This window comes from Argentina silus (assembly GCF_951799395.1).
Source record: "Argentina silus genome assembly, chromosome: 12".
NCBI lineage: Eukaryota > Metazoa > Chordata > Actinopteri > Argentiniformes > Argentinidae > Argentina > Argentina silus.
Window position 1 is genome coordinate 6,390,503 of NC_139666.1, and position 14,932 is coordinate 6,405,434.

General features: G+C 43.4%; 2 protein-coding genes across 5 annotated transcripts in view; one reads left to right on the top strand and one right to left on the bottom strand.

The window, feature by feature from the left end:
• LOC310813492 (guanylate-binding protein 1-like) overlaps positions 1–3,247 on the bottom strand; it is a gene marked incomplete at its 5' end in the record, with an annotated part of 10,688 nt that extends 7,441 nt beyond the window's left edge. For both annotated transcript variants that reach the window (XM_083682528.1, XM_083682529.1), the window contains 4 exons: positions 965–1,176; positions 2,546–2,655; positions 2,770–2,897; positions 3,076–3,247. In XM_083682528.1, the coding sequence (XP_083538654.1) occupies positions 965–1,176; positions 2,546–2,655; positions 2,770–2,897; positions 3,076–3,247 (622 nt within the window). The remainder of the gene's footprint in view (positions 1–964; positions 1,177–2,545; positions 2,656–2,769; positions 2,898–3,075) is intronic.
• LOC310813496 (guanylate-binding protein 7-like) lies at positions 3,138–13,783 on the top strand. Of its 3 annotated transcripts, none has more exons than XM_083682536.1 (11): positions 3,138–3,251; positions 4,920–5,132; positions 6,665–6,792; positions 7,947–8,056; positions 8,233–8,420; positions 8,962–9,204; positions 9,583–9,863; positions 10,231–10,443; positions 11,272–11,374; positions 11,960–12,153; positions 13,225–13,783. In XM_083682536.1, exons 2-11 carry the CDS (start codon positions 4,934–4,936, stop codon positions 13,396–13,398), a joined length of 1,833 nt encoding a protein of 610 aa, XP_083538662.1. In that variant the 5' UTR covers positions 3,138–3,251; positions 4,920–4,933; the 3' UTR covers positions 13,399–13,783. The 3 variants fall into 3 exon arrangements, with proteins under 3 accessions (XP_083538662.1, XP_083538664.1, XP_083538663.1); XM_083682538.1 differs by lacking the exon at positions 13,225–13,783 and adding an exon at positions 12,603–13,196; XM_083682537.1 differs by lacking the exon at positions 3,138–3,251 and adding an exon at positions 3,805–3,940.
• Positions 13,784–14,932: the final 1,149 nt, after the last annotated feature.

A 14,932-nucleotide genomic window follows, 5' to 3' on the forward strand; every position in this document is an offset into this window, starting at 1 on the left:
CAAGTTTTTACTACCCGCCTGCCTGTCCTGCCTACCTGCCCTGTCCACTCTGCCTGCCCAGTCTACCCTGCCTTCCCGTTTCCCCCTATTCCTTATTAAATACTCTTATTTTATATCCGTGCTGCACTTGGGTTCACTAGTTCTGATATGTTACGGTTGTTTTAACATTTTTGTGGGGCCACTGTCAAAAATGCTCAGATGCATGCCAGTGGAACCACAGTCAAACAAAACACATCACCCGTCATGAACACGGTTGGGTATAGCCTACATCAAGACAGCCAATTAGAAGAACACATTTCAAGATTAAGAAATATGTTGAAATCTTTCTCATGGACGCAGTCATGCAGCTTCTATTTCCAACATGTCAACTTTCTGTTTAGCTATGACCACGTGCTATGTGACTACTTTTGCCAGTCTAATTTGCATGCAGCAGACCCCGTGGGAAAGCAATAGTAAAGATGTGGCAGACATCTAAACAGTATACAACCCGCTTTGGGCAACAGTGTTGCTCATCAATAAGCTGGCTATGTACCAGTGCAGCTCAACCCGCCATCTGTAACAGTAGCTCATCAATGAGCTGCCTAACATTGCAACAGTGTAGCCTATCAACAAAGTGGCTCGCAGAACATAAACTTTGTCTTTCTCTGGCTGCAGCACCTTTTTAAGCCACTAGGGACTGTGGGGCCAGTGGAGCAAGGTGCTTAATTTGCGCAACAGCGACATCTGCTGGTGGGGTCAGGCCCCAGTTCATCAGTCAGAGCCAAGATTATCAATGTTCTCAGTGTTCAACCTCTTTCCTCTTTGTGTATGGAAGTATAACTATATGATCATGCATTTTGTGTATATATATATGATATGGACAAACTATAGAGTAGCTAATTTTGCAGTATTCTAGAGAAAGCCACCTCCACCAGCCTCCCCTAATTGGGGTAGTGTTGTGTTACTGGGTATAAAAGAATGTCACCTTTCTTGAGTTCCAGGGCGTGCTCCAGATAACCATCTTCATTGACATCTTTGCCGTTGATGTTGAGCTGCAGTGTGAAGTCTCTCACGGCCCACACAAAGTTAGGGAAGAACTGAACAAACTGGGCGTCTGCTCCCTCCTCCTCATCCTCAGAGGATGAAGCTCCGCTGGAGGCCTTCACCTTGATCTTCTCCGTCAGCTCTGTCACATACCTGGGATACGTTGAGGATCTTTGGACCGGAGATTCAAGTTCTACAGGCTACAAGGCTACAGACCCCTCTGTCTGGCTACATAGTTTGAAGAACCTATTTGAAAGTTTTCAAAAGCGCCATTGTGGCACCAAAAGTTACATTTATTTTAGAAGGTTGTTGTTATGGTCTGTTGTTAACTGTCCTGGTGCCAAGATGGAAGATCATTTGTCTTACTCTGTGTGTTTATGGCTCTAGAACATTTGAGGTTTTCAAGAGCGCCATTTTGCACCAAAAGTTCCATTAATATTAGAATGTTGTTGTTATGGAACCGTTTTGGTGCCAAAAAGGAGGATCATTTATCAAACAAAGTTTCCAGATAGTGTGTAACAGTCTGCAAATAACACATTATATAAAGCAAAGATTGTTTCACTTTCAGTTTGACTGGACAGAAACCACCCTCCTCCCCGCCCAACTAAGCACAGTGATGTAACAGTCTCCAAAGCTACCACCGTCTCTCAGCAACACAGTTTACTATTCAGTGGAGGGCGACGTGGCTTATAGGTAGAGTACTGTTAACTGTTAACTGGTCCTTTGTGGCTCAGTTGGTAGAGGATGGTGCTAACAGCACCAAGGTTGTGGGTTTGATTCCCACTGAGACCATATATCCTGAAAAATGTGTGCACTCACTGCAATGTAAGTTACTTTGGATAAAATGGCATGTGTTATGTAGAGACACTTTCAGTTTCAACATCAGAGAGACTTACAATAAATGCTGCCAGGTTGAGGAAATCCCATAGGGTAGAAAGCCATAAACAGATTATTATTATTACAGAATTATGTCTAGATAGAAGGGGCAGCAGAGGTGGTCCAGGGAGACACAGTTTCAAAGCTTCATCATCATGTCTAATCCCAGGAAGGGCCACATTCACTCAGGATTTGACCTTAAAGGTGCAGCATGTCGTTTTGCGTGTTGTGGCTGCACTGAAAATGTGAAAAACGTACATATGCTAGCTTTCTAATAACGCAAAAAACCTTGTGATCAAACAAACAACATAAAATAGTACGTAAAAGCCTCTACCCTAAAAGGAGGACCTATGGACAAGGACAGATTTCAATCGACACCTTGGTTATGTTTATCTGGGCACTGTCACGAACCACTAACTATAAGCATTTTTAACCAAAGAAAATGTATTTTTTATGTGGTTGAACTGTCCCTTTAACTCTAATCTAACCCCCACTTTAACCACGTTGTACCTCAACTTCCACTGGGTCCAAGGGTCCAAGTGAGAGTTGTCAGGCCACTGGAGGTCTCCCTGAGCTAGATAACATGGGGGTGACCTACAGCATCTATCAGTGGAGATGAGCGACTGATGATGAGACCAAAGGATACTGCAGGTTCTCCACAGCCTGGTTGTCGATGGTCCCTCGACTGTTGTAGACCAGGGTGCTGCTCAACAGGATGGCCAGGCAGAAGATCCAGCCATCGTTCCTGGAGTCTCCCTGGAACACACAATTAACATATTAGTGATCTCAGATCAAACACAATGATGTTATCTCATAAAACAAGTGATCAAAAACGCATGCACGCACAAATGCACGTGCACACACACACACCTTCTCCACGTCCCCCAGCCCCTCTGTGTCCAGCAGCACCAGAGTGATGTTAGGTTTGTTGGGGTGAGGCACACACCACATCCAGATGCCCTTAGTCTTGGACTGGATGGTGGCTCCCAGGGCAAAACCTAAATCAACATTTCAACATTTTCTTTATTAATTTTCATTTATTTATCAATTTGTACCATTCATTTTAATTAATCAAAATTAAATATAGGTCTACTGGTGAAAATAATGGTAATACATAATAATATATACTGGGCACTGAGGTCCAAACCACACTTCAAGGCGATATGTCTGTCTCACCTTCTCTCTTCCCGGCCAGCTTGTTCATGAGATATGACTTGCCGGTGCGGTACAGACCGACCACCGACACCACTACAACCGGCTGGTTCAGCCTCTCGAGGTACCGTTTGGCTTCCGGGACGACACGGAGCTCGCCGTCCGCGTTTTCGACGAGGCACATCGGTGAATCCATGTCGGTAAGGGTCTGGAAACTCTCAACAGTAAATCTATAGGCCTAATAGGACGATATATGATACGAAGATAAAATGAATGTGAATTGATCGAGTCTTATACAACGGTTTGATCATTCCTAATCAATATCTGGGTGTTTATCAGTAAAACATCAGTAGCCAACTAAAACCATCAAATAACGAAAGTGAATGTTCAATGTCTGCGTCTCAGATCAAAATATTTGAAACAAAATCTAATTGTAGACTATGTCCCCAAAGATTGGACGGACGGAATACTCACGTAAAGAAACTGAATCGAGGGGATCTGTCCAGATTCTCAGATGCGCAGTATTTGTAGGTTTCAAAACTGAAAGTGAAAGTATACGATCCACGAATTATTGATTGCTAATAAATAGTTTCAATCGAAAGTTAAATTATTCAACTGAAAACGACTTCTACTGCTTGATCTTCAAACTTGTGTTTTCTTTTAGATAGTTTGGACTATATTACTATTATGCAAATGTATGCTGAACAGGACAGCATTTACTTGAACTGCCTGGATTTCTTAGAAGTCGAATTATAGGGGCAACGCCTTGCAGTTGGCGACTCCGGAGAATACTTTCATTTTCGGTTTATGAACCCTTTTAATAGCCCACCGTCGAGAGCCGATAGTCAAAACTGAAAAGTCACCACTCTGCGTTACCCCTCTTGTCGTGGTAAGCTCCGCTTCTAAATCAATCAAATGTGTGTGTGTGCGTGCGTGCGTCCATCGTTCACCGAAATAGGCTACAGGTGTCACATTTGGATCTAATCAAAGTTTATAATATGTAATCAAACGTTTATAATATATTAATATAAGTTCGCACTTATACTGTGGTGATTTGTGCAGGCAAGTATGAAAGGGAGGTGCGGGTGTCTTTTTTTTTACTTGTACATTTAGCACCATCAAAAGGAACCAGAATTGCTTGTTTAACAGGTGATAGACAACATTTTCGCTGAGTACAAAAAAAGGGGGGGGGAGCATCTTCTGTCGTTGTCGGAATCGGGACAAATAGCCAAAATGCGAGGTGTTCGCCTTACTCCATCTCCACCTCGTAATTCTTTGCTCTCTCTCACTATATGCGATAACTTTGTGCGGTGCTGCGCGTTGACCCAGGCGCCTGCTGTATTGTAGCGCAGGTTTGGATAGGTCGGAATAGATATACTGACACACAGTATATGCAACGCTCTCTTGATCAGACGGGTAAATGAGCTGCAGGCCTTGTCATTTGCCTGAGACCCGAGAATTTAATGCTCTTCACTCGCATTCACCAATACGTTATTCTCCCATCAAAAGTGGACATTTTGAAATGTATCAAATTAAATTTGAATTCGTGATTGAATCATCAATGTGTGTGTGCCACTTAGCAGGATACGCGTCTTGTATAATCCAGCAGGAATGGATTGAGAAACGCGGTTTAACAGGTTTTAACAAGGTATATCTCTGTATGAAGTTTGAACTTGTTTTGAGATTAACTGCAGAACTGAGCGACAGATATAAGGTAACCGCTAACAGTTTTCTGTTGAGCGCATCAGTTATTTGATGAACTTTGATTCTCTATCAGCTGCACCTGCAGGCTATAGGGGTTAGTGGGTCTAAATTTATCACAGTTTAAGTACTCTACTGCCTGCAATAACAACAAACTTGGCTCATAGGGAAAACCCCAGACATGGCAGGCAGCAGAACAGTGTCCATGCCGGAGCCGGTGTGTCTGATCGAGAATGACGAAGACGGGAAGCTGCGCGTGGTCCGGAGCTCTCAGGAAATCCTGGACCGGATCGACCAGCATGTGGTGGTGGTGTCGGTGGTCGGGCTGTACCGCACCGGCAAGTCCTATCTCATGAACAAGCTGGCTGGGAAGACCAAAGGTGGGTGAATCCTGCGTTTAATAGCCTTTAGGCTAAGTCATGGACCAAACAATAGCCTCTTCATTCATAGCCCCACACTCCATGGTTGTGGTTAATTCACTGTAAAAATAACAAAACAACCTAGAGATATAAGAAGCCAAGGAAAAAACTCCCCAAGAAGGGAGAAAAATATAGGGCCCAGTGGCAAGGAAAAACTCCCTCAGAGGAAGAAACCTTGAGAGGAACCAGACTCCAGGGGGACCCATCCTCCTCTGGCTGATCAGGTGCTGAAGAGTAAACAAATGTGGAATGTGGTGTGGTGCAAGAATACTTCATTACGTCATTCAGGCATGTGAACCGGTTTCTCATTTGAACGTGCAGTTTAGTCAAGGACTTTGCTGATCTGAATCTGAATCTGTATAAGAGAACTTGGATCAATAAGTTTGACTAACTAACTTACGTTGATTTAATTGAATTCCATTAACACTGACTATAGGTGATGTTATGTACAGAAATAGCGCTTTGAGATTCTTTCTGCAATGAAAAGTGCTAAATAGAAGTTATTGTTATTCTTTATCATTAAATAAAGACAATGTATGATGCATTTCAGTTGCCCCTACCTGTAATACATGCAGTAACCCTAGTAGCAATATCCTAATGGTATACTGGTATACATAATGATAAGGTGTTACATGGTATATAAAACTCCAATCTAATCAAATCAACCTTTTTTTTAATATACTGTGGCACATTTCATACACACATGCAATGTGCTTTACAGGAAAATGAATAAACACAGTGGTTTTTATGATTGCACAAATGAAGAACAGTTCATTCATCTTCTGTAACATTGGTGTAACACAGTTATACACTGATACACTCGGACTACTCTAACTCAGTCACATACTGCAGTGGAGGCTGGTCAAAATTCAAAACGAGGACAGGCTCACTGTAATACATGGAATGGAATGAGGAATGGTATCAAACACGTGTGAGCTCACACTGTGAGCTTCAGGCTACACCACAGCATGCATACAGTATTGCCCCCCCTGTCTTGATCACATGGTACTGTGTGTAGATAGAGGGCTAGACCTGGGGCCTGACACAGACTCTTACACCTCTTGTTATCAGTCTGGCTTTCTGCTTTCTCTTTCAGTCCCTCAGCCCCTCTTACACCCCACGGCACAGCACATTATTACTTTGTGGTTCAAGTCTAAACCCAATTCTCAGCCAAACGTTTAGTTTGAAATGTTGATTGACAAAAGTCCAACAGTTGACTCTAACAGACAAAATAAAGATCAGTGGTATTTCCATCAGGAGGAAGACCTGAGGTCCATCCAGACCATAATAAGGCGGTTCGGTCTAAAAGCAGGTTTCCGAGGCGTGAAACCATTCTGTCTGGACCATATCTCAGCTCTCAGCGTGTTAGGGACAGAGCTATCATAGGATGCAACTGCATCCTTGTGTCAACATCTCCCATTCAGCCAACTCTATAAATAGTCTCTGTATGAACATTGGAGCAATGGTCTGTTTCCTCTTCTTTCATCCTCCAGGGTTTGCCCTGGGACCCACCATCCAGGCCGAGACTAAGGGCATCTGGATGTGGTGTGTGCCTCACCCCAAGAAACCTGACCACACTCTGGTGCTGCTGGACACAGAGGGGCTGGGGGATGTGGAGAAGGTGTGTGTGTGTGTATGTGTGTGTGTGTGAAAAAGAAAAGTACCTGAGGTTTGGTTGCTGACATCATTTGACTGATTATGAAACAAACTGTGATACTGTGATGAATAATACTTTGATTTCCCCAACTGTTGTAGCATTCAAACACACCTAAATGTTCCTCCCTAGCCCCTTACTGTAACGGTCAGACAGGTGAACCCAAGTGCAGAACACAGACTAAGATTCAGGATCAGTGAAACCCCAAGCTGGGGTGTATTTATTAAGAGAAGGCTGACTGAGCCGATATGTAGACAGGTAGTGTGGTAAGGGTCAGGCAGGCAGGGGTCAAACAGGTAAGCTGGCAGGGAGGAGAGTCAGGCAGGGAAGGAGGGTCGGTGGCAGGACTCAGGAAGGGACTGTGGACACAGGAACAAATTAAGATCACTCCGCTCATCCACCTTGGCTGCCCGCCTGGCACCTCCGCCTCTACGTGGATGCAGTGGCCGTGCTATTTGGTCACAGCTTTTCACTGTCCTGGCACCCCGCTGGTGGAATGAGCTTCCCACTACTGTCAGGACTGCAGTGTCACTTCCGATCTTCCGCCACAGATTGAAAACCCATCTCTTCAGGCTACATCTTAACAGTCCCTCCTAAAGACCGCTTCACCCTCACTACCCCCCCTATACTAACTCTAATCCCAACCCCAACCCCAGAGACCTCTTCACCCCCGCTACCCCCCTGTACAAGTTCTCTCCTGCTAATAAAATAAATTTAAAAATAAAAATAAAAATAGCCTACTGGCATTACGACTGCCAATGGCCCCTGGTGTGAACATTGATTACTTTGTCTTATGATGACTGTTGGATAGATGATTCACTTACTTAAACAAATGTATTGTTGTAAGTCGCTTTGGATAAAGGCGTCTGCTAAATGCCATAAATGTGAAACGTATTTATGGCAAACACTGGTAATGAGAATGGGGAACAGCTGGTCATCTGACTCCTGCACACCTGACAGCACTCCTGCACACCTGACACCACTCCTGAAATCAGCCTGACTAGTCGAGAGAAAGAGAGAGAGAGAAAGACTGCCCTCTACCTAGAGGTAGAGGATGTGACACTTACTCTATTACATTCCTGTGTAAACAGCATACCTGAGACTTGCTTGTGTGTTATCAGGGCGACGAGAACAATGACAACTGGATCTTTGCCCTGGCGGTTCTGCTGAGCAGCACGCTGGTGTACAACAGCTTGGGCACCATCGATAACAACGCTCTGGAGAAACTCCAGTATCCTTCTACAGTATGGGGGCGGTGAGGGGGGAGGGAGGAGGGGATAGGGGAAGAGGAGAGAGGGAGAATAGCGGAGAGAGAGAGACAGAAGAGGGGAGAGAGGGGAGAAAGGGATAAGAGGGAAGACCAAGTTTAGTGTTGGTTCATTTCCTCCTCAACCTCGCCCCCTACAGCTATGTGACAGAACTGACGGAGCACATCAAGGTGAAGTCCAACCAGAGAGACGAGGACGACTCAGATTACATGCGTTTCTTCCCCTCCTTCGTGTGGACAGTCAGAGATTTCACCCTGCAACTGGAGGCTGACGGGCAACCAATCACCTCTGACCAGTACCTGGAGAACGCCCTGCAACTGAGACCTGGTGAGAGGAACACCAACGAATAAATGGGGTTTGGGGCTAGGGTCTAGGGGCTATGGGTTAGTGACTAGGGGTTAGGAATTAGGGACTAGAGGCTAGGGACTAGGAGTTAGGGGCTAGGGGTTGGAGGTTAGACGTTAGGGACTAGGGGATAGGGGTTAGGAGTTAGGGGCTAGCTCGTCTTTCTCTGAATGAGATAGGGCCGAGAGACTAACAGTATATCCGAATACTAACCATAAGCTTGGCCTGGTATCCTGTTCATCATTCTTGTGAGAGAGGTGCTCACTTTGACAGACTGTCCTCCACCAAGTCAGAAGGACTTAGGCATATTGACACATTTCCAAACATGTGCAGTGGTTCCCCTTTGACATTCTGTGTTGTTTTTTCCAAGGAACATCGAAGAAAATCTAGAAGTTCAACCTTCCTAGGGTAAGAGGTTGTGGCTAGGGGGTAAGAGGTTGGAGCTAGGGGCTAGGAAGTAAGAGGTAGGGGGTTGGTGCTGGGTGCCAGTGTGGGTCATTAATCGTGTGTGATTTTTGTGAAGGTCACAGTGAGAAGGCCCAGAAGTTCAACCTTCCACGTAGCTGCCTGAGGAACTACTTCACGCCTCGGTGGTGCTTCGTGTTTGAGCGGCCAGCCAATGCAGAGAAGATGAGGCATATGGAAGATCTGACTGATGCAGACCTGGAGCCCTGCTTCGTTCAGCAGGCTAGACGCTTCTGTGATCACATCTTCACCAAGACCGAGACCAAGGCTCTGAAAGGGGGCATGAGAGTCACAGGCAGACGTGAGTAGTAGAACAATGATATATCAGGCAGACATGAGTAGTAGAACACTGATATATCAGGCAGACATGAGTATTAGAACACTGATATATCAGGCAGACATGAGTAATAGAACACTGATATCATACATAAGTAGTACAACACTGATATCAGACATGAGTAGTAGAACACTGATATCAGCTCCTCAGGACAGTCTCCTGGGTCTGATCTTTACAAGTGAAACAGCTTCTTCATCTCCGTTACCTCTCTCTCTCTCTCCACTTCTATATAATGTTATGACAAAAACTCTTTTTCTCTCTCACGCCCTCCCTCTCTCCCACCCCCACTCTCTTCCTCACGCTCCCTCCTTCTCTCCCTCTCCCTCTTTCTCTCTCCTGCAGTGCTGGGGAACCTGGCAGAGACGTACGTGGCAGCGATCCGCAGCGGGCAGATCCCCTGTCTGGACAACGCTGTGGTGGCTCTGGCCCTCATTGAGAACTCTGCTGCCGTGGAGCGTGCCAGGGTCCACTACGAGAAGGAGATGGCAGAGTTTGTGACCTACCCCACTGACACCCAGGAGGACCTGTCTGCGATCCACGGCTATGTAGAGAAAGCGGCTCTGAATGTGTTCATGCAGAGTGCCTTCAAGGACGATGAACAGGAGTACCAGGTCAAGCTTATGGTTCGTATTCAGATGTACTGTTCGTCTCTTGGCCCTATCTCAAACCAACCCCTACAGTGAGGATTAGACAGGTGTAAGCCATATAAAACTCATGCATTGTTCAACTGTGGGCTAAGTAAACAGACCAGAAACCCGTGTACACGGCTACTACACATGCTGTGCTGTATGCTACTCTATAGGCCCCGCTATCTGCATGATGAGGTACATTTGTGATTTGAGTGAACTATCTCTTTAAGACACCACTTAACCATTTACTGGTTACCTTCTTGACATGCTGTAGACCAGAGCAGAGGAGAGGAGGAGCCTGGGGAAAGAAGAGTTGTCTTAACCTCTTGTTTTTAACCCTTGCTCTACTGCGCTTCATTAGCAAGTGCTCAAGGAGGAATACAAGAAGATCTGTGAGAAGAACTACCAGGAGTCCCAGATGGTGTGTGAGGACAAGATCAGACGCATCTTTGCAGACCTGGAGGAGCAACTGAGTGCCGGCTCTTACATGACCCCTGGTGGATACAACGAATACCGCAGTGACATGAGGATGATGACCAGTGAATACAGATCTGAGGGAGGCATGGGTGTCAAGGTACTGTAGGATCAATCAATAAAAACATTGAATACACAAATGCAATACAATGTGCTTTACAGGAAAATGTATACAAATAGAGGGTGATAATGAAAACACAACATTAAAACAACGTAACATATATAGTATTACAGCAATAGAAAAGAGTGATGGTGTTTCATTTGTTTCAGTGAGGTATATAAAAATGTACAAATGAGTGAAAGCAATTATGAGTTCAATGCAGTTATAATGTGTATATTAAAACAGTGAAGATAGCTCCTTCCAGGTTCAATGTAATGGCAGGAGTACTCAGGCGAAGGACTCAAACACACGACTCGGAGACAGAAACTTAAATCCAGTAGAATAGTCCAGTAGAATAATAACACACTCGGAGATTAAAAACCAGGAACACTTATCACTAGGAAATGCTGGGACGTATGACACGAAGGTACAAAGACTAACTGGCACAGAGACAGAGGAATACACAGACTAAATACACAGGGAACGATGAGGAACAGGTGAAGCCAATCAGGGCAGGATAGACAATCACACAGGCAGGAAACACACAAGGGCAGGTGGGGAAGTGTCTGAAACAAGAGACAAGGTGAGGAACACAAAAATAAACAGGAAACAATGAATGAATAACATGAAACAAAGACAAACATAAACTAAGAAACAGGACGAGACGTTACATTCAAGCTTAGTAGCTGAGGGGTGTGTGTAACTGAGGTTGTGTGTGTGTGTGTGTGTGTGTGTGTGTGTGTGTGTGTGTGTGTGTGTGTGTGTGTGTGTGTGTGTGTGTGTGTGTGTGTGTGTGTGTGTGTGTGTGTGTGTGTGTGTGTGTTACAGGCTGAGGAGGTACTGAAGGTGTATCTGGATGGGAAGGCCAGCATTGGGCATGCCATACTGGCAGCAGATAAATCCCTCACTGAAGCTGAGCAGCAGGCTGAAGGTACAGACAGATAACTGGTGGGGTATTGAACCCAGGTCTCCCACACGCCAAACCCAAACATATACCATTAGACCAAAAGCACAGTCTCACGGTCTGATGGTGACATTTGAGTTTATTTCTCTTTCTTTGCTACACCTCCCTGCACCACCCTGCATCCCTCTGATGGCTTGTCTGGGAAGCTAAGTAGGGTATGACTTCAATCCTTGGAATAGGCTGCTGGACGTGGTGTTGGAGGACCAGTAGGAGGCACTCCTCCCTCTGGTCTTGGGGTCCCCAACGCCCCTTGGCACTGCCATGCAGAAGATGCCATCCTTTGGATGAGATGCTAAACAGAGTTCCCAAGTCCTGAATTGTTAAAGACCCATGGCTCTTATCGCAAGAGTAGGTGTGTTAATGCTGTTGTCCTGGCTAAACTCCCAATCTGGCCCTCATACTATCATGGCCACCTCATCATCCCCTGCTTTCATTTGGCTCTTTGTCCTTACCCCTGCAACTCTTCCCGAGGTTGTTGCTGCAAAAGAAAACATGTTCTCAATCGACTGCTAAAATAAAGGATAAACAAAAAATCTCTCTCTCTGTCTGCAGAGGAGAAGGCTAAAAGGGAGGCGTCTGACAGAGAGGCTCGAGCCCTGGAGGAGAAGCTCCTCGTCCAGCAGAGACTGAGGGCTGACCAGCAAAGGACGCACGAGGAGAATGTAAACCAACTGACAGAGAAGATGGAGAGAGACTTGAGAAACACCATCGCAGAGCACGACAGAGTGCTGGAGGCCAAACTCAAGGTAGGAACCAAAAGAAGACATAACTATGGGGTGAAAAGTTGAACATTAATTATAAACCTGGTCAAAATAAATATGTCCCCTTTTTAGCAGATTTAATTTGAGTCTCAAATGAACACATTTACATATTTTCATAAAATCTGAAACCTGTTTTAAAATAAATATTTAGCAAAAATGTCATATTTAATTGAAATTTTTGATTAAACAATAAATAACCAAAAATAAAGATATTGTTTATATATTATATCTATTCTGAAAAATATTCTGTTAAACCTATATTTTAGGCTTAAATCAAATATTTATTAACCGTGACTTTTTGCTCTGATTAATAACTTAAATCTGGTAAAAAAGTTAACCATATATTTTAAAAAGATCAATAAATATCCTATAACCAAGGACCTGTGAAATTCTTGACCATCTGACCTGTCACATTATTATCATTTAATTCAAAGGTTATCCACAAGAGGGTGCTGCATGGCCTCCACACGCCAGACAGTTAGCAACAGATGTTCACACTTTTTACTTTTTATAACAAAAATAAATACATATATAACCCTTGTTTGCTCATGTTTATTTGTTATTTATGAAAAAAAATGTTTTATGAGAGTGGGAAAATGGGTTAAATGTGCTTATATGATCCTTCATTGTTAATCAAGTAGTTTATGTGCATTCTGGTTAAAGTATTGTGAGTATTATGGGTCTGCAACTTACTGTATGTATCAACCATGGTGCTATGTCGTCCTTTTGGTGAGTCAAGAATTCCTCAGGTCCCTACCCAGAACAAATCAAAGCCCCCACCCCATAATAATTGAAATATCAATGTGCCCCCACCCTAAAAACTACAAATTGTCAACGTTGGGCCCCCCTAAGAGTTGTTGGGCACCCTAAAAAAATCCATGTGTAAATTAAACCCTCTGTGGGCCTAGGTCTGTAAACCAGTGGAGGTTGGTGTCTGATACCACATGTTTAGTATCATTCCTCATTCCATTCCATGCATTACAATGGGCCCTTCCTCCGATTCCTACCTCCACAGCCTCCCCTACTGTCAAGTGTAAACAGTGTTTGTGGTTTCAGGAGCAGCATGAGCTCCAACAGCGGGGGTTTGATGAAGAAGCAAGGAAGATGCAGAGAGAGATCGACACCATCCGGCGTGAGAAGAAGAGGGATGTGGAGCAGGCCCCTTCCGTCTTAAAGAGTGTTTGCCACACCATAGGGAAAGGCTTTAAGTGGTTGGGAAACCTGTTCTGATGGATGTCCTCCAGTGGAGGCTGGTGGAGGTAGAAATTGCAGGATGGGCTCATTGTAATGCATGGAGTGGAACAAGGAATGGGATCAACCAAGTGTATTTGATATCGTTCCTTATCCAAAACTTTTGACCCCCATTAATGGTGAATTTGTTGTAGTTCATGTTTGTATAGTTGACAGAAAAATGCCAAATAAATGTTTTATTTTTGCCAAATTAAGGTGAAGTAAAATGTATAATATCTGAACAAGTATAACTCAGTATTAGAATATCTTTGAATTATTTTTTTAATAAAACACTTTATCTGTCTCACTGTGGGAGAGTGAGAAACGTCCTCTCGATTCCTTTGTATGTCTTGACGTGAAGAATTGACAATAAAGCCACTTTGACTTTGACTTTGACTTTGACTTTGACCATCATTACCTCTTACATATTTAAAACAGTTTAATCCAATTGAAGTTTTGTTTGAATTAAACTAGTGTGGACTGTACATATGAATGTTTGCATGAGCCTCATAATTTCATAATTTCTACTAATCTTGTTTTCATTTCTGCTCTTTCATAGTCTCTCTTTGAAATGATGACAATGAAACTAACTAGGAAATTAACTAATCAAGCAAAATGACCCTGTTCAGAACAAAAAGGTCAAATCCTTATGCTAAATGCTCCTATAGACATTTTTCACACATTTAAGGGATTTTAAATCATTCGTAAAATTATTGAAGGGGCAGTCTGAGATGACAATCTGAGACAAAATGTCACCCAAAAATGTTACAAAATGTTATGGTAAACAGCTGAGGGATGGGGCTGGAGAAATGTGACCATTGTCCAATGTTTTGAACTATGGATGCATTGACCATCTAGAATGAAGTCGACTTCATTTGAAATTAATAGTCGACTTTATTTGAAATTAATATAGTTGACATTATTTGAAATTAACATAGTCGTCATTATTTGAAATAAATAAAGTTGACTTTTTAAAAATTAAATGCTTGGGCTATAGGCTAGGTGGAAAATTAAGTCGACTTTAATTGAAATGAATAAAGTCGGCTTTATTTGAAAGTCAGTTTTATTTTTTAAATGAAATGCTTGATAAAGCAATGTTGATTAGCCGTGTGTGCTTCTGTTTCAATCGACTAAACATGAACTTAATCTGCAATGGGCTATTATAGGCTAGACTAGTCTATAGAGGAGAGACACTTAGCTTAGTCTAAATTGACTTGGTTGGTTTTGAGTAGGGTTGTGTTATACCTCTCCTAATTTCACTTCAAAGCCACCTGAGCCATCAGCTGATTGTCAATCAAGGTGTGAATGACATCCTTTCGATGGTGAGAATTAGCTATAAAACCAGTTCCAAGCTTAGCTATGAAACTTTAATTGAAAAACAAAAGAAACCCAATATTATAGAAGTTGTTAAAATGTTTTGACATAGGCCTATATGTTGTTACATTTCGATCTGTGCAAGTATGATAATACAGAGGTGTGTGTGTGCATGTGTGTGTGTGTGTTATACAGTATATCATCCAGTTGGATTAGATGT

What these genes read in the sequence shown, in the direction of transcription:
- LOC310813496 (XM_083682536.1), top strand. Translation starts at nt 4,934, where the DNA reads ATGGCAGGCAGCAGAACAGTGTCCATGCCGGAGCCGGTGTGTCTGATC. An exon ending in GCTGGCTGGGAAGACCAAAG is followed by an intron (nt 5,133 to 6,664) that starts GTGGGTGAATCC and finishes TTCATCCTCCAG; the next exon opens with GGTTTGCCCTGGGACCCACC. An exon ending in AACGCTCTGGAGAAACTCCA is followed by an intron (nt 8,057 to 8,232) that starts GTATCCTTCTAC and finishes CGCCCCCTACAG; the next exon opens with CTATGTGACAGAACTGACGG.